Source organism: Harpegnathos saltator, unplaced genomic scaffold (genome assembly GCF_003227715.2).
Source record: "Harpegnathos saltator strain DR-91 unplaced genomic scaffold, Hsal_v8.6 scaffold25, whole genome shotgun sequence".
Lineage (NCBI taxonomy): Eukaryota > Metazoa > Arthropoda > Insecta > Hymenoptera > Formicidae > Harpegnathos > Harpegnathos saltator.
The window spans coordinates 2,180,232-2,200,377 of record NW_020230039.1 but is presented as its reverse complement, the minus strand read 5'-3'; the positions used below and the strand labels follow the sequence as shown (position 1 = coordinate 2,200,377).

The window sequence follows — 20,146 nt, the reverse complement described above, 5'->3', positions numbered from 1 at the left end:
TCGGCATCGGAAATCCCGGAGAACTACCTGCGATACAATACCCGGCCAACAACTGTATTCGGCCGTGATCGCTTATCGTCCCGCTCATTTTCCACGTGCCTGGTCTTAAACACCATCTAATTAGCGTTGGCGCGTACCATTGAACTGACGTTTAAGTGGCACTTTCCCCGCTCCATAATTGTCTGTTCGTTGTGCATTCTGGAGAGAATCAAGAGCTCCTTCTTCGCCTTCAAGATGATAGTTACGGTCAAATAAACTCTGGAAACTAGGATCGATATAACTCGCAAGCGTGCATAACGGCGGTCGTGCTAACGCTCGTATACATCTCGCAATATCATGCCATCAACTGGATAATACTAAAGATACCATTGACCTCACAACGTAACAGAAAATTTTCGTTTAATAATCACCTGTCGATAAATTTTGGTAGACTTGTATTGTCTCGAAAAAAGTGGACCGAGATTTAAATATTCGGATAATTTTCTGTGTGTGTGTGTGTGTGTGTGTGTGTGAAAACTTGTGACACCGAAATCCGAATATCGAAGCAATCTTTCGAAATATAATTTTATTGGAATATTAGAATTGTCTCGTTATGTAACAGGATGCATCAGTACCTATTCACTTGAGTGTAACTAAGTGGATATATATTATTAGTACATCTGAATGTATTATTTTCACGATAATAGTTTCTCTTCAGAACAGTTGCACACTTCGTGAAATTATATTTCCGAATATTATCTCGTTATTCGGATTTTGTTATAACTTTTCGAAAAATTATCTCAGTTCCCAAATTTTGAGATTTTGATTTTTCGGAACAATGCATATTCACCCAAAATACAGTTTGACAAAAATATTTAATATCGTCAGAATCTAATGATTATTACTGAAAAGATGTTGAAGTTAAACTGTTATATTTCCTCTCCATTATTTTCGTGGAAATTCTACTGACTAGGACTGCGTACCTGAGTCCTGTGAATTTTATTCAGCCATGGTAGAAGCCAGTTAACGAGAATCAACATGAATGAGCTAACCGTCGAAGGAAAGCTGTTTCTTACCAAGTGCTCTTACAGTACAGGCAAGAATTATAGATATATAAGCACGCATATCGTGAGTTCCATAATAAATATATATCCGTAATAAAGAACCTTTAAATAAAATTATACACGGAAAATTCATTTTTAACATTTCTACGCTGTTTTACTAAAATCACGCTGCGAACATCGTGTTGATTATTTAAGATTTGTTTAATTCTTTTACGATACTTTTTACGTTTTTTTCTTTATTTGTTTTAATTACTCAATCATTGTACATTATTCTCGTAGTATGTTGTAACAAAATTGACGATTTTTTTTGTATAAAACAGAATTTAATTAATTTTGTTCTGCCTATTCGTTGCAAAATAACAGACACTCAAATAATTTCAACACCTTTTCAATCCCGTATTTCATTATAGTTCTATATACATGCTGTATAATGATAGTTGTAAACTATAAAATTGATACTTTATTATACACATTACATGTTCAGATGTTTGCATCGGATAATTAAAATGGTCGATGATATTTCTTCAATTACCTCCGAACTTCTTGGGGCCCCCTTAGTGGTTACGAAAATTTTCCTATAACCGGAGATCTTTGGTATTTTCTTGTCGATGAACAAGCCGACACACGCTCGGTACATCCTGATGAGTGCATCTTGCGGAATTATATTTGCTACATTACACGCACACGCGGATTTTTCCCGTCGCCGTGGTGTAAAATGATAATTTTCGAAGAATGTCTCTCGTGTATTCGTCCGCGGTCTCCGCTCGCACGCCACGCCACGTTTCTAACGTTATTTCCTTGTAAAATTTCCAGAGAGAACGCGAGCGAGCAGGTATGTGTCCCGGGTTAAAATAATACGCAAATATCACCGCGTCGCATCGTCGTGTCTCTATGTAATAGATAGATGCGTCATAACATACGCGCACTCATAATGCATGTAGGCCGCAAGAGGAGTGCATTCATATGCTAGAGGGGTTTCTTCTGAATAGGACGTGAAGGAGCTCCGCCTCGACATCTGATTTTCCTGCCCAGTTTCCTTCCAATCATCTGAGTGGATCGGTCGAAATTCTCCTCCGAGCACACAGCCCGCGCATTCATGCAGTCGCGCGCCACACAAATTTGCTCATGTACGAAATCGCTGCGCGCATGATCATACATAGGCCCACACGCACCGCCACCGACCGAATAACATTCTTTATTATGCCCTGTGGTGATGCTCACTCGCTGTGTCTTGTAGGTTGTAAATTGGCCCTCTAAAAGCCGCATGCATCGCGGATCGTGTGCCCGCGGGACAATTGCGTAATTATGATACAGTAATCACGGCGCGTTGAGCTTAAATGGAAGCGGTATAATGGAAATGCTCAAACGTTAAACGCGAGAAGGAAACGAGATTACTTTTCAGCGAAAATGAATTTTCATTGCTTACTCTGCGACGCTGAATAATTCGCATCTTATTGTTCCGCTATAGTCTATAAAAAGGAGAATAAACATATTGCGTGCGGTGTTTGATGTGGTACATAAAATGCACACTTGATTCCAACTGCATACGTGTATGTCTGAACATTTTTCATCGCGGTGTATTTTCAAAGTTATTCCCTCTGATGTTTGAAACTCGTCTCTCGTTGGCTGTGTATGCACTTCGTAATATTATATATCGCGTTGCTCTCTTCGGCTTGCCTTTTCATCAACTTTCGCTGTTTTGTATCGAGTCCCACTTGGGCCATTAGTGATCCCATCAACATTTAATGCTGTTACAATTTGCGTTTTTAATATCACGTTTCAAAATAAGCTGAAAATGTTTTAGAGAGAGTTCAGGAGCACTATTTGCACGTATTTTACACGCGCGGTAGCTTTGTGAACGTGATTTCCGCTACTTCTCGAAAAGCTTTCAACGGAGTAGCGCCACACCGCATATTCGCTGATAAATGTAATGCCAGCTTCGCTGTAACCAATTTATATGCCCGGCGTCTATTGATTTCGAATACCTACAAATATTTAATCAAAGCGCCCTTCTCTTTCCGTACACTTTCATTTTACATTGCCAGATGTGCCTAACCAGTTAGCGAATATCGCGAAGCATCGACAACTGTACGTTTTTTTTTACGGTAAAATTCTAACTGCATATTAATGCAAGTACTTCCTATACACCAGAATAAGTATAAAGGGCTAATTCTAATCCAAAATTCAAAATGGCGGCCGTGACGCTACAAGAAAAAGAACGCTGATTTTGCCAGTCAGCAAAATCTGATGTCACAGGTGTTGAAGTTGAACACAGACGAAGAGATGACATCACAAGCGAAAAAGGGGGTTGACTCCCCTAATCTGCAAAATTACTCCCGTGCTCCGCGGCCAGTCTCCGGCGATTCGCGCAACCGGGTTCGTCCGCACCGCTCACGCTAATCATTATTAATTTTAAGGAAAGAGATGGGAGGAGGAAAATAAATTTAAGTTATGTTTCAAAGTAAATTTTTTATTGCTCTATGATTTTCCTCCTATTACCTCCATACCAAATAAACACTGAACGTATTTAGTATAAATATCGGAAATCTGTTTCTCCGATAATATCAGACAAGAAAATTATGTTTTTTTCTATGTAAATGAAAAGCGAATTTTTCATACAAAACAAAAATTTTATTTTGTAATATATTCCGTTATGTAATATATGTCCGTTCAAAGACGTTTTATTCAATGAACTTTTGCCATCTGTTTGGTAACTTCATGATTCCGGCTTCATAGAACTTCTGATCCTCATCGGCGAAAAATTGATCCAAGTGCCGTTTGATAACCTCATTAGAATCGATTATTTTTTCCTTCAAGGAATTTTGCATGGAACGAAATAAATGGTAGTCTAATGGTGTAAGGTCAGGCGAGAATATAATGGTAATACATCCCATCTCAGTTGCAACAATTTCTAGCGGGTGATCAACGATGTATGTAATCTAGCGTTGTCATAGTGAAAGACAACATCTTTATGATTCACTAGTTCTGGGCGCTTCTGCTTGATCGTTTCGTGTAATTTGTCCAAATGACGACAGTACAATTTCGAATCAATCGTTTGATTACGTTTAAGCAATTCAAAAAACGCAATACCCTTGTAAACTTTCCAAACAGATAGCAAAATCTTCCTTTGGTGAGTGTCTGCTTTAGAAGTGTTTTGTGACGGCTCACTACGTTTGATCCACAATCTTTTTCATTCCACATTGTCGTAAACAATCCATTTTTTATCGCAAGTTGACATTTATTTCAAAAACGGATCGTTTTGCTCGCGTCTCAAGAAAGAATCGCTGATATTGATACGTTTGGTGAAATTAATTTTTTTGAGCTCATGTGGAATCCAATCGAGTTTGTTGACGTATCCAAGTTGTTTTAAATGGTTTTCAATGCTCGTATGTGATACATTTAGCTTCTCAGCGATCTTCCGTGTTGTATAATGGCAGTTGGATTCAAGCAATGCTTTTATTTTGTCGTCATCGATCTCAATTGGCCGGCTTAACCGTGGTGCAGAAAAATCTCCTGAACGAAAACGAGCAAACCCACGCTGACACTGACGTTCTGTTAAGGACTCCTCACCACATACAGCACATAACTTTTGATAGGCTTGCACAGTATTCTTTTGATTTTGGAAGTAACAGAGTAAAATATAGCGAAAATACTAGTGTTGATTTAACTTAATTTTTAACTTAATGCCAAACAAACAATTCTTTAGTTTGTTTAAAAAAAGCTTGAAATATCAACTGTCAAATGATATAAAGGTTACAGGATTTAGAGTGAAGTTAGTTGCGTTTAATGACAAGTACAGCCACCTACCCGTGAAAAACGACATAACTTCGTTGCTAACCTGATACAGTACGTATTATAACGTGCACTATTCAATCGATTATATGAGTATTTAATTAGGTGGCTAAGACATGCTGTATCAAAGATTTATTGAATACTTTCGTAGAATGTATTGATGCGATGGAAATAAATGAGGAAGATGTCTCATATAAAGGACAGATGCCGCATTATGCATCGATTTGAGAATATACATGGATGGAGGAATACTATACGTGTTTAAAAACGACTTTTTCGTGCCTATTATATCAGTCGTTCTATGATAAAAATGCTTGGCAGATAAGAGATACGTATATTATCAAGAAGAATGTACTGAGGGCCACCGGTACTGAAGACAGTGCCAAATGTATGAATTATTATGTTCCTGTGCAAGAAGAGCAGGCTCCAGCGCGCAAGAAAAAATGAGATAAGCCTCATTACGAGGTAATTAACTTCGTACAACACAATTGTAATTCTGTGGATTGTCTAAATTATTTTTTATTTTACAACGTTTCGCAGCCGCATCGTGCAATTCGTATTTTGGGGCGAAGGTACGCCTTGACATCGACATTTTTTAAGTATTTGGAGGTTAGAATCGGCGTAAGGCTTGTGTGTATCTACTGTGGAAATAGTCCTTGGTGACAATCGTGGCAATCAATAGTTTTTATATCTGGAAACTTGAGAGGGAACGATGACGGAACGTGATGAAAACATTCTACAACTTCTTCAATAATAGCAACAGAAACGCCATCCTCTCCGCTATGGATTCCCGATTTAGCAGAACGCGATTTAGGTGGAACGTCGCACGTTGTACGGTTCGCAGCTAAAACTTACGTTATTCGGTAACTGCATATATTTGAAACTAGTTACCATTAAATGTTTATTTAGATTCGAACATTGCAATATATATATATAAAAATTCACATATTGTTAATGCAAAATTCAGAAATTTTAACAATAATGATACACAGCAAGGATTTTGACAGCGGATCGCTCAATTGCAAACAATTGGCATGTGCTTTGGATGATATTATGTATGAAGTATTTGATCGATGATCTTTATTCTACACATCGTAACGATTTTAAGATATAAAAATATATTGTTTTCCAGAAAAAAACTGTTTAATCATATTGCATACCTTCTTTCCCATATTGCTTAATATACCGCAGAGTTTTATGTCTTACGAACATACGTCTGCAAAAATTTATCAGAAGAACGATTATTCTTGATATGTAATATCAAATTATCGGCGAATATATATTTGCCAAAAATTTATATGGGCATACGTTCTTAAGAAATAACATCGTTACCGTCCCTGAAAGTAATACCATATTATATGTCGAATTATAACATATAGAAGTTGAACGACCGGAGTGATCGGTCACAAGTCGTTATACAGACGAACGCAATACGCAAACTACCAGACATTGCGAACCGCGGAAGAAATCTTACGGATCCGGGGGAGTCTTAATTCCTTCCCCCTTGTGACGTCATTCTTGTCTGTGCTTACTTCAGCATCTGTGAAGTCAGGTTTTGTTGACTTTGACGAAATCAGCGTTCCTCTCTTTGTGACGTCACGGTCATCATTTTGATTTTTAAGTTAGAATCGATCTCATATAACTACTCACCAATATAGTTTGAAAAAGATTAATTGTTCGGGAGTTCGGGAGTTCGGGAGTTGAGACATTTGCAACTGAAGTTAACAAGTTGTTATATGTATTCCTTGAGGTCAGTACTCTGTTCCTAATTTTTTCTATTTTTTAATTTATAAAATAGAGATTGATTTTAATTGAGTTACAGAATGAAAAATTACTAATGTAATGTTAATATAATATGAAAAAAACTAATATAGTATTAAGAACTAATATATACGTTATATATGAAAATGTAAAAATGATATTCATATTTAGTTTTAAAATCGCACAGCTCTGGAAAGTTCATAATTTACTTATAGTAAGTAATATCCGAAATATATACATGTATATACACTAAAAATTTACGTACTTCTTTTTATCATGTGTGTTTGTTCATTGGAACAAATGTTGCATGAGTAAAATACTGGCAAAAAGATAAAACATCCAATTATACTTTTGTGTTGTATTAATATGGCGTGCCACATGTTTATTTTAATTTCGCTTCAAATTAATATTTATCGCTTAGATAGCGAAATAAATTTATGGAAAAATAATTTTGTCCGATAAGTAGTAAATTTATGAAAGGCTACAATTGAAAGTCCAATATCTCACGGACTTACTTTAACACATTACAGACCGTGAAAACATATTCGTGTTTTAGTCAACTTGAGACAAAACCCGTTTAAAATTTTTTTACCTAGTTTCAAACTTCATCCTAGAGAAAATTAAAAAAAAGTAGCGGCCCGTATAATGTGTTAATATGTAAAATGCAAATGCGACATTTCAACACGATAAAATTTAAGATTACATCAAATAGTTACATTTGTGGCCTATTATTTATAAACTTACGTAGTAATCGATTTTGACACAAGTAGAAATGAATATATGATGTAAATATTGGCATATTGTTATACTAACATCTGATAGATAAGATTATAATAAAGAAGTAATTACGTTTTTTCTTGAAACTTTCGTTGCAGTTGTGATGTCTTATATATTGTCACTTTGGTTTCTGTCATAACAGATTACTGCACAAGTTCATGAACAGTGACTCACATTCGTAACCATTTAATACGCTTTATCGGAGAAAATGTTTTCAAACCACAGACTTCTATATACTAACTTCTATATACTAACTAAACTGCTGACTCTGGATAGTAGAAAGGCGATGAGGGATAAGTGCCATATTATTTGAAGTGCCACAGTATGCTCTGTGTGTGTTCACGGCTATTCTAGCCAGAAAAACAGCCCAATTTCATCATATTTCATTTTATTAAAACAAATACTTATCTTTCATATGTTTTTTATTAGAGTAGTCGGAAAATTTGTTCGAATTTTTTGTAGCAGTTAAACTCAAACATTAAATATATTAAGACGCAAGTTTAATCAATAATCATCTTTTTGGACTGTGTCAAGCCATCTTCTAGATAGCTTTATTATGCGAGCAGCGTAAAATTGGGTCAGCTTTTTATTAAAGAAGTTATCCAAGCGAATTTTTACGATCTCTAAAAGTTAAAATTTTTTATCGTTCAAACTGTTTTAAACTAAAAGGAACATATGATAATCTGAATATATAATGTGTCGACTTTTGGAAATTTCAAAATCATCAATTTAACAAAATTCATTGTACTATTATAACAATATATTTTTGAAACCCAATAGAGTAAAAAAATCTAGTGCCACTTTTCTTTCGATAAATAGTTAATAAGATATCGTAAGTTAAATGATGAGAAAGTTACTAAATTTCTCTTAAATATCTAAAAAAAATATGAGGCAAATAAAAAAATGTTTTAGACAAAAGTTGTTAAAATTAATTAGTAAAAAAAGATGATATAATAAAAAATTCAGATTTCCATTTAAGAAAAATAATGATCAGTGAATACTTCAAAAATGACGTCTATAAACACCTGTATACATCTGTAAACAAAATGATATAGTTGTTTTATGTCCTCTTTGAAACTATACAACTTTTGTCTAAAACGTTTCTTAGTATCTTTCACATTTTTCGAGATTTTTGCCTGGCTCATTTAAAATAGGACACCTTGTACAATGTCAGGAGAATATAATAGGTAAGGTAAGATATTCCAGCCAAAGTCCGACAAGTTCTTCCGTGTAACCAAAAGTATATATAGTCTCGCGTTGTCATGGCGAAAAACAACGGTTATGTCCATCACACATGAAACAATATAGCTTCATAGCATTAGCATAAGATCGTATTAACCAATGAGCATCGAGTTTCAAGTAGCCATATTGATTTATAGCGCATAACATAATATTTCCCTAGACGCTCATTGGTCGAAATAATCTTATTCTGTGCATATGCATCTGTGTCATTTTATATGCGATAAACTTTACGTTTCGTCAATTATAGACATATCTTGTTGATTGTTACTTTCAGCTGGCCTAATTATGCAGACAGTATTTATTGATAATTCCATTACTTAATAAAAGGTTATAGTATACCATTCATTTCCAATTCCAACATTTTCAAACATAGAGTATGACTTTCTTTGAATGAAGGCTAGCTTTGGATTGCGTTAATAGCGGCTCGTTTCTTTTAGTATCTTTTCTTCACATTCTTATTGTAAATAATCCTTTGTAAATAATCATTTCTCATCGCTATCACTAGACATTTCAAAAACGACTTACTTCATTATATTTATAGAACAGATCGCAAGTAGAGACACGATTTGTTTTCGCTCAATTCATGAAACACAGCCACATATCATATCGATTGATGTATTTAAATCTCCAATCTCTACAAATGAGTTACAATTGATGTTTTGAATATAATATAATATTTGGAGTGTCTCAGCAATCTCTTTTGTGATAATGCACTGTTTATTTTGAACTAAAGTTTATTTTGAACTAAAGTGATGATTTGGTCGTCACCAACTGAAAAATATTTCTTGGACGTGAATCATCTTCCAAAGAGAGGTCTCATACTCAAAACTTAACAAACCACTTCTGATATAGTCGATCATTCACATCATCGTCTCCATATACCGCACAAATCTGTTGTCAAATTTGCATCGTATTGTACTCTTTGCGGTAATAAAAATAATACATATAAAATACATATAAAATAATACATAAAAAATAATACAAATAAAAAATACATAAGATAGCGAAAATATACTTTCATATTTTCTGTTTTTAAATTGATATCGTATCACTGTCGTTTAATAAATCTACATGACTTTTTTAATACGCTACGAAGTATCAAGTCTTAGAAAAATTGTATAAAACTTATAAGTTGAGAATAATAATACTCCTAGTATCATCTTCGAACATCATCTGTTGATAAAATCTAAACAATCGATATATATTTTTTTCGATTTATACTTTATTTTCTCCTTTCATGTACCTTGGACGTTTATTGTCTATCAACATGTATACCGCTTATTTGATACTTTCAAATTATTATATTATGCTGAATTATATTAATTAATTAGGTAATTAGGGAATTATATTAATTGGTTAGGTAAAACTCCTGTTTAGGGGAGACAGCCGCAATTACACTGACCTTAACATATGTTGTCAAAGACACATTCTGAGTAACATATAAAAGGTTTCAATCAACCTCGCTTTAGCTCCGCTTGTTGTTCCTTAAACAATTATCAAGAAAAAAGTTTCATTAACCTATTAAGGCCCATTCTTAGACCAGCAGAGATATGAAAAAAGTAACTATTGAGTTTCTGGCATGAGTCTTAGCAATGATTATTGGTGCTTCAAATTAGTTGAAAAAAAATTTTGTTAAACAAATTATTGTAAACGAATTAAGAAAAATTAATTTTTCCGAAAAACTAACCACGTCAACCGATTCTACGGGAAAAATCATTAAAGAAACATGTGTTACATTTTCGATTTTCCGCTTCATTTGTTGTTAAAAAATGACAAACAATCTTTATATGGATGTACTCGCAAATGAAAAAAAATTAATGTTTCTTAACTCGTTTATAATAATTTGTTTAAAAAAATTTTTTTTCAACCAATTTAAAGCACTAATAATCATTGCTAGACGTATGCCAGAAACTCAATAGTTACTTTTTTCATATTTCTACTGGTCTAAGAATGGGCCTTAATAGGTTAATAAAACGTAATTTCTCGACATAATATGCATTTAGGTAAACTTTACACATATGTGAGCAGAAAAGAGGCTTCGCATTCTTAGAGACATATATTGTTTATAAACAATGCAATTGTTGTTTGTATATTCAGTATACCTTGAACTTTGAAGTAGTTAAGATGTTACTTCACGAGCTTCTACATTTAACGTACAATTATATAAGATCAACTTAGGTTTTATATATAATTATAAAGTTTTATAAATAACCTTTCTTTTACAGTTATAAATAAAACAAATTGATTGTATATTCAGTATAATATATCTCCAACATACATTATATCTCGAATGACATTAAAAAATATTAAAAATGTTAAATAGTATATATAAGCGGGGGTGGGGCTCTGCCCCCTCCCCCCAAAAAAATCCTAACCTAACCTAACTTATTGCATCTTTATATATTATTGGACGTTGTTAAAATGATTAAAATTTTTAAAACGTTCACGCTCAACAATATAAAGATGCAATAAGTTAGGTTAGGATTTTCTTGGGGAGGGAGTACAGGGGAGGGGCGGAGCCCCTCTCTTGCTTATATATACTATTTAACATTTTTTAATATCGTTCGAAATATATTATACTGAATATACAAGCAACATTTTTTTATTTTTATTTAAAAGAAAATATGATTTCGATCAACGCATTGATGCTTTTTTGAGATAATGAGCTCTGTGTATCCATTGGATCGTTTAAATACAGTTTAAACCATTCGCTTTCATATTATATCATGTTACTTCTAATATCTAAAAATATAATTACAAAAAAAACATTAAAACTGCATCGTACTTATGAAACTTCTTTTGTTTATAACTCGCTAATAAACAGTGAGCGACGGCTAAAATCTTTTCCATGTTACTCAGAATGATGTCTTTGACAACATATGTCAAGGTCAGTGCAGCCGCCTCCCACAAAATAGGAGTTTTACTATTAATTATGTTAATTACATTAATTATATTAATTACGTTACTTAGTTATTAGATGTACACAAATAAAGAAATGCATGTAACCGAATGGTAACAAATCAAGCTGAATTACTTTCCGAATTATGATCCGAAATATTGCAATTTTATCCGTATTATAAATTAATATACCCCCTTGCTAAAATGAACAGTATTGTCCGGATATTCTTGTGTCGATAATTCAAATAGTTTCACGAACGTATATATAACTACAGTCGGATGAAAGTGATTATCTTCTGAGGCGAATCGATTACGGTATCGCGCACCGGTGTTTCTAGACAGATTGTAACAGATAATTTGCCCGCGACGGGCCGCGCAGCGAGTTCTCGTGTCAAGAGTTTTCGAAGGTAAGGTCCAAACTCGAGCGTGTCAACTGGATGTCGAGTTATCGTCTAAAGTTTGCCAACGGCGTCGTAAGCACGGAATATAAAATTGGACAACGTGCAACGTGTTGCAGTACACGCCACGGTGCGCCGGGACAAATACATCTTGATTCCTGTGTTCTAGCGGGACGTGAAATCAGAAGCGAATGGAAATACGGGTCCCATTGGTGGCGCGCGTCTTTTGTCGAGAAAATAAAAAGTTTTTCTCTATTGAATATCTTTCGTAACGCGTCGACGGTGACGTACGAGATGAACGCCCTGTCGTGCGTGGCGTGGGCACGAGCAAACCCCGAACTGGGTCATACGCTCGAGAAGCGACAGTTAACGCCTAATAATTTTTGCAAATAATTAACTCCGCGCTCGTCGAAACGATTGTACCGCGCGGACTCCATAATTTAGCGGAGAGCGTCCGACCGTAAAACTTGGCATGCATACGTATGTCATATTTTTCGCGTTAAACCAAATTTCCGTGGTGTATTTTCAGCGTTTCGTATGCTATTACACAATATTATGATAAAATAATCATGTACACGCACAAGAGAGAGAGAGAGAGAGAGAGAGAGAGGAGGGGGAGGGGGAAAAGGAGAGGGAGAGGGAGACGAAAGATATTTTATCTGCAATTACTGTAATTATTGAAATTATGGAAATTGTTGGCTCTCCGCAATAATTATTGTACTCGAAAGTATCAGATTTTAGTTATTAAACGTAACCGTAAATGCACGTTAATTAAATAATTCGTTTCGTAATACGATAAGAACGAAGCGCACAGTAAATATCCGCTATTCTTTTTCTGCTTTTTCTCGTTGCAGCTGCGAGGGAGTCGACTCGTTGGTGGCATACGTGCACATAGACGGCAAGAAGGACAAGATAGACTCGTTCTGCGGGGAAACACCGCCGCGGCCTATCATGAGCAACGGTCCACGGCTTTCTCTGGAGTTTCAGGGGGTAACGTCGTCCCGCCATTCGAGAGGCTTTAAAGCGACGTATTCTTTCATGGAGAGTAAGTACGAACAAACACATCGTCTTTAACGACAAGAACTGTATTACCCCCCGCCCTCCCCCCGTCCCATCCCTAGCCGCTCCGCTCTTCGCTATCGCATTTGATTCGGAAAGCGAATGTTCCGGAACTGTCTGGGTCACGTGACCACATCCACGAATCCGTACGTACCTATTGTCCCGCCGTAAATCGATCCGGTCCGGAGCGTTCCGGTCCAGATGGACGGCGGGCATCATTGAGAATAAGTTATCGATGTAGAACGTGTTGGTGGCGCGCGAGATCAGACCATGACGTACGATCTTATATTCGTGAACGGGGTGCGATTCCGGGCTTTTCTCTCGGGCACCTATGTCTCGTCAAAATTTCAATTTCCGCCGAGCATTCTATCGCGATAGCAATGCGTCTCCCCTCGTTCCGCCGTTTATCACCCGCAGGTAAGCTCAGATTGTAACGTACACACGCGTTAGGCGGCTCGCGCCGGCGGAACAAATGGATGGCGAAGAGTGTGTTCATCTTGCTTGAGAATTGTTTGAGGAGGATATGCGCGCAAAATCAAGTCAGGAGAGAGTGCATCTCTAGCGAGTCGCGCGCACCGGCGAAAGTTTGCGACCGCGATGGCGCGGAGCTGGCAATGGTGATGTTGGTAGTAGGAACCAGCCCAGAGAGACGGAAGTGGACAATCTGTCTCAAATATCACGCGGCAGGAAGGATGGAGGGAATAGCAACGGAAAGGGGGGGAGGGGAGAGGCGGAGCGACGCAACTTCGTCGTGCCGTCGTCACTTAAAGGATGAATATCGCTCGATTATGCCGAGTATTTTATCGCACTCGGCTGCCGGCCATCGAGTAGACTGGAAAGTTCGCCCGCTATCGCATAATTGAAACGCGACAAAATGGATCCTGACCTATTTGCAACGGTGGAAAGAGATACGGCGACGAAGTTCCGCTGAAGTCGCGCGCGTTCCACGCTTTGCGCTTTCCTCCCCGTATTATAGAACGTTAACGGCGAGTTTGAGTTTAATTTTTACGAGCGAGACGTACCGCTCCCCTTCACCCCCTATAACCTCCTAAAACTTAGTGGCTGAATTATCGCGCGCCAAGGGATGCGGGCACGGTTCGGTCTACTTTCGTTTCTTTGGGACCCACATAAATAGACTAGTAGGATTCTCAAGGTAGACGACGATGACGACAACGACGACGACAACGACGACGAGGTCGTTTTCGCAAATCGAAGTAGGCATTCAGCAATCGAACTAGAACGGACACCGAGAAGAGAGATTCGCAGTCGCACGGCCTTCCCTTCCCTAACCTAGCTTTCCCTTCTCTCCTCAGCGGGATTCCCTACCACGCAGGAAAGCAGACCTACGCGGGTCTCACTCCTAAACTGTCACAAGCACAACAGCGTGCCCGGCGACGAATCGATATGACAGGTCTTAGAAAAAACTCACCGATTCCACAGGAATAACATTCTACGCTCTGACTAGGACATTTCCTGCAGGAGGAAGGATGTTAACCATAGACTGACATGTGCGTATCAGTCGAGCCGATACCTCGACTAGCTCCCCCCTCCCCCTCTCTGTCCCTCTCCCTCCCAGTCTCTCTCTCTCTCTCTCTCTCTCTCTCTCTCTCTCTCTCTCTCTCTCTCTCTCCTCTCTCTCTCTCTCTCTCTCTCTCTCTCTCTCTGTCTCTCTCCCTCTCTCCCTCTTTTCTACCCTCCCTCTTTCTCTCATAGCCGTACAATCGTCTTTAATAATGATGACGTCATCGTCATAACCGACACAAATCTCGCACTTTTCTCCATTGTAGCCGCGAGAGCTCAGCAGTTGACACCGGCGACAATGGCGGCCGAATAATCGCGAATTAAGCTATAACGGCAAACACGCCGTTACAAAGGCGAACAGGGTACGGGATTTATGACATCTACTCGCTGCACCCCGCCCTTCTTGCAATTAGTCCCGTCCTCCGTCGTCGGTGGTAAATTAGAGAATCCTTCCCGTCGAAAAAGCAAGTCCGTCTCGGCGCGAGATTCTCTCGGTCACGATGCGACACGACGTTTCTCACCGCGCCTCGCCTCGTCTCGCCTTGCTTCAGTGCAGCCGCGATAACGGTCAGAAAATCTATTTCGCCCTTTCCGAGTATCGATCGCAACTTATATTTCCTTGCCTTCCTTGGCAGCAGCCGTGATGCCGTGGACGGTGTCAAACCCATCGACGTCTTGTATGGAAACTTATCGCTACGTCAATTCGCAGTCGTTTAGTCACGAGATACCCGCCAAGGGACATCGACCGGAAGTTTTGGAGTTCGGTCGGACGAGCCAAATATCGTCGACGGCGAACGACGAACGACGAATGGCGGCAACGGCAGTTAGCGAACGACATATTCTTCGCGACGCAGCTCGAAAGAGCAGGATTCGTGAGATGATGACGGATTTACGAATCCCATCGTCGGCGACAAAGTGGGACACCGTTTTTGAAAACAACGTCGTCGTCGTCGTCGTCGTCGTTGTTGCGCTTCGATATTTGAGTCTTCGCGTTTGTGTTTCTCACACGTTATATCGTTCATATCTGCACGCGTCGCGCCAGCATCAACGTTCGAAACTTACGGCCGTATTAGCGGTAACCACTTTAGTGTATTCCATTTTCAAACTTTGTCAGAGTTTCAACGCAATACTTCTGACAAACTCAACAAAGTTGATACGCGTCGTACGTACGTATTGTTGCGACGAGCCGTGGCATGTGAAAGCTCGCTATCTTGTTCGGCTTCTCGTTTCAGCTGCGGTTGGCACATCAACTTCGATCGTTTATTACTCACTTAACTTTTTCAATGAAAGCCACGTCGGCGATGCATAACAGGGATATATTTACTTCCGAAAGATTCCTATGAGCTGGCGAGTGAAACTTTTTGTAGCACACTTTTCTAAATATAGAAAGGTAAGTATAAAATATTAGTCTCAGCAATTAAACAGAAGCCGAATTTAACGAGTTTTGCTTCCTAATCATTAGACACACTTTTTTACTTTAACATTAACATTTTAAGAATTTAACACAGCAAAACTTGATCCTAAATATGCCCAATAGATGTATCACAAAGGATTTAGTGATATCCAGGATACATTCGTAAAAGGCCAAAATATATACATAGGATGTACCGAGGACGTCTCTATGTCCGCTCATTAAACATCCAGAAGAAGTGATATGTGGATGTCATAAGGATATGTACACATAACAATATGTGATCCTATTAATATCCGTAAGATATCTTCCAAGTACCAAAAGTGATGCTAAGGACATTCACAAGATATATCGCGATGAATTCTATATATCCCAAAGTCATCCTTGCAATACCGAAATAGGCCCGATTGTTCCAACTGAAAGGTAGGTTGACGAACAATTAAATCATATGCCTATCTTTATTTGTTCGAAATAAACGGAGACAGATATATATGATTTAACTGTTCGTTAACTTACTTTTCGGTTAAAATAATCGGGCCAGAGAAATAAATTTCGTAATGGTTTGAACATATGTTTCGATGCAGTTTGAAATGCAGCCTATCATCCAATGAGAAAACTACTTTTTCTGAAACGTTTTCTTATGCTAAATCATTAGCTGCATTCTAAAGCACCAAGAACAAAATGCCCACACTGTTGTGAAATGTAATATACAAAATATGTACTGGAAAATATAATAATAATATGTGCGTGTATCTGTATGCATAAAAAAGTTTACTTCTTATTATTTGAGAAACGTGTAATACAATGTTTGTTTGAGTTGCATCATATCACTTAAAATGAAACACCCTGTATATAAGCATCACACAATATATAGCATTTCTTAAAATAAAAAAAAACGTATCATAAAAATATAAAATATTTAGTAAATATTAGACTATTAGATTATAGATATAAGTGATTTATCTAAGTATTACGTTATTATAAAAAATTATAAGACATAAATAATATATAGACTAACTTCTTATTGTATTATTTGTACTTTCTGGATATCAATTGTTCAGACATAAACAATACATGTTAAATATCCAATTAATAAAAACAAAAACTAATTACTATATATGAATTGATCATAATATCAAATAAATATTGCACCATAAAAAAACAGTGTATCGCTGTTCTTCAGTAAACATCAACTAACGCACCAGAACATCCTACGGATATCAAAATCGGATACCTACGGTTATGCGGATATCTTGCGTAATTTGTGGCTAATGCACATGTCCTCAGGTACCCCTATAGATAACTTTTTCATTTGGATCGTAATAGGATCATTTTGATCAAATTAGAATATACTTTAGAGATCTAATGCTATGTGGGAAGTGACATTTTCATGAGTTTATGAAAAATAAAAAGTTATTAAATAAATAAAGTTAGCAATTCAAACGATCTAACATAACCTAACCTAATCCTGAAAAACCTATGACATACTTGAATATAAGGAATACAATTATCTTAAAGTAAACCATAGCACAAATAAAATTAGCAATTCAAATAATCTAACCTAACATAACCTAATCTAAGCCCAAAAAGACTGACATACTTGAACATAAGGAATACAATCATCTTAAAGTAAATCATAGCATCGAGTTTGTTTACAAAGAAACCGATGCTAACATCCAAATGATTCAGTCCCAGTGAAGACCTTTATAATTCAGGTTGCAAAGAGGCAGCGTTCTTCAGAGCAACTCTACTATCATCTCTGCAAGTATCTTTAGCGAAAAGTGCATCAAATGAACCTTTAACTTTCCTGAGGACCTCCGTTCTCAGGACTGATTAAAGCAATTAGACAAATTTATCCCGGCAAAGATTGTTTAGTGAGCTTATCGCTAAGAAACAAATCCCTCAAACTCAGCTTTTAACAAACAAATAAAACACTAATAAACGACTAATAAATAATTTCCAGAACCGATATCTTATATCTAGCATTCTCATATCTACACAAGTGTACTCGAACAATTTCAGCCTGCTAGCTCATAGGGATCTTTCGGAACTATAGCCTATAACGACCACAAGTACCCTCCTGCGATGGAGGCTGGTAAACGAACGAACGGATTGCAGAATACACTTCCGACACTTGCGTCGACTCGCAAAATCTCTAAATGAAACAGACACGCGAAATGCCAGTAGCAGGAGGACGGAAGATAGGGACGGGAAGTAGCGAAAAAAGGACAAGTCAAAGGACCGACCCTTTAAATACCACCTTGGAATAGAGAGACCGTTTTGCATTCCGTAGAGTTATTCCACGCGAATAGTAAAACGACGTGCCGGAATCGTTATCGTTGATTACAATTGCAAAGTCGGGCGGAGCCCCTCCGCAGAGAAGGGCCAGGAAGGAAGGAAACGGAGAGAGCTCGGCCGAATGCTCATGGATACGCACTCAGTGCCAAACTGCAAGAGACGGCGGGAATCTTTTGTAATGTAGATCGTGCGGCACGATTTTACGACAGTTATACCAGCCCGAAAGTGTGATAAACAGCCCACATTCAACCCGCATAGGTAAACGCGTAGTGAGGTATACAAGACTCCAGACGCCCCCTTGGCGGTGTCCCGCACCACGGCCGACTGGACTTTGGGATAGAACGCCTGTGATGGTCGTCCATGGAGTAACATAAATTGCCAGCTAGTATATACTTGAACATTCTTCAACGGCCCGGTATTATAAAAGTTCTCGCGAAACTTTATCAATTTTACGGATACGCCACGTGTACCGAAAAAAAAATGAGCAAACGTTTACTGCCCCTTCGCATCTCTCCCTCCCTCTCCTCCCTCTCTCTTTTCCTCTCCCCCCGTCACCACCATCATCATAACTCCCTCCCTATTTGCCTCTATCCACTTTGATTGTTCCTATACAGAATGTCTGACGTAAGCCGTGCTAACGCTCATGTATACATACGTAGAGCACATTAAACTGAGCAGTAGGCTTGCTAACATTTTGTAAACGACTATTTTCTGTTTTGAGTTTCCAACGGAAGGAAGTTGATGAGCAAACGCGTGCAATATGCTAGGACAAACTTTGTCGGTGCGATCACAAAAAACAGCTAACCGCTGGCTCAACTACGATAAATAATCGTCCACGTGTTGTTCACATATTTTTTATACCTTTCATCATCCGCTACTGATCGCCGTTAAGAGATAATCGCGCGGTCAGCTATTTTCCATGCGATCGCATCGATAGAATATCTCAGCGCATCGCATGGACTGATGCACTAATCTTCTTCCGTTAATAGCTCGAATGTTTGTGTTGTTGTTTGCAAAATGATAGCGATCTTATTATTCATTTTGATACGTTCTATAGTCTGTTTGATAAGAGCGTGTCTGGCGAAACTTTTATATGGAAACCGTTAAATAGAAAATTCCAACGCGAGCTGGCAGAAGGACTCTTTCTTTAAGATCTTTGTAGAGAAAGCTTCAATTGTTGTTTGACTTTCATGATAGAAAGCCACAATATTTCGCCATGAGTGCCACATACGCATCGCGATTCAAAGTCGTGTTTCTCTGTACAGATCCGAAAGGGCCGAAAATGTCGCGGCTGTTAAATATATGAAAATATATGAAAAGATTTAAGACATATGTAAAAAAATAAGATGCTCGTTACTTAGAAGTGAAAAACGTCGAAAAAAGTGCACATTTAGAACTATTCCTCAAAGCAAGAATTTGACATTTTATATATCTTTAACGCAATAACTTGAACGCTGCCAAAATGGTCCAAATATGAGGATTTTATTATTATCTGCCTAAAAGAGGTTTGAAAAAGAAAACGGAAAATGGTTACTACAAGAAGACAATAACCCAAAATATCGGAGTCGTTTTTCTACCGCATGGAAGCAAGAAAATGACGCTAACTGAATTGGCTGTCACAAATAGCGGATGTAAATTCCATTGAAAACGTTTGGGTATTGATGAAAGTTAAGTTTTGTAAAAAGAAAATTTAGAAAATCACGAAGTTAGCTCAACAAATTCAATTGCTCTCACTCTCTCTCTCTCTCTCTCTCTCTCTCTCTCCCCCTCTCTCTGAAGATTTTTACCTTAAAAATATGCCATCAAATTGTAGAAACTATATCTCGGAGAAGGCAATTATTAGGAGGTTGAATTAATTCTGGTCCCTAATAATAGATGACTTTAGTAACAAGTTGGTTGGTTAGTACGAATGTTGAAATCTGACAAGATTAAAAGATTTGACGTTT

General features: G+C 37.6%; 1 protein-coding gene across 1 annotated transcript in view; it reads left to right on the top strand.

Annotated features, from left to right (window-relative positions):
- The window catches only part of LOC105183745 (Sol1), a 455,377-nt gene that overhangs the window by 385,815 nt on the left and 49,416 nt on the right, over nt 1–20,146 (top strand). Inside the window, exon 8 of the mRNA XM_025298993.1 lies at nt 12,766–12,956. Coding sequence (XP_025154778.1) covers nt 12,766–12,956 — 191 coding nt within the window. The remainder of the gene's footprint in view (nt 1–12,765; nt 12,957–20,146) is intronic.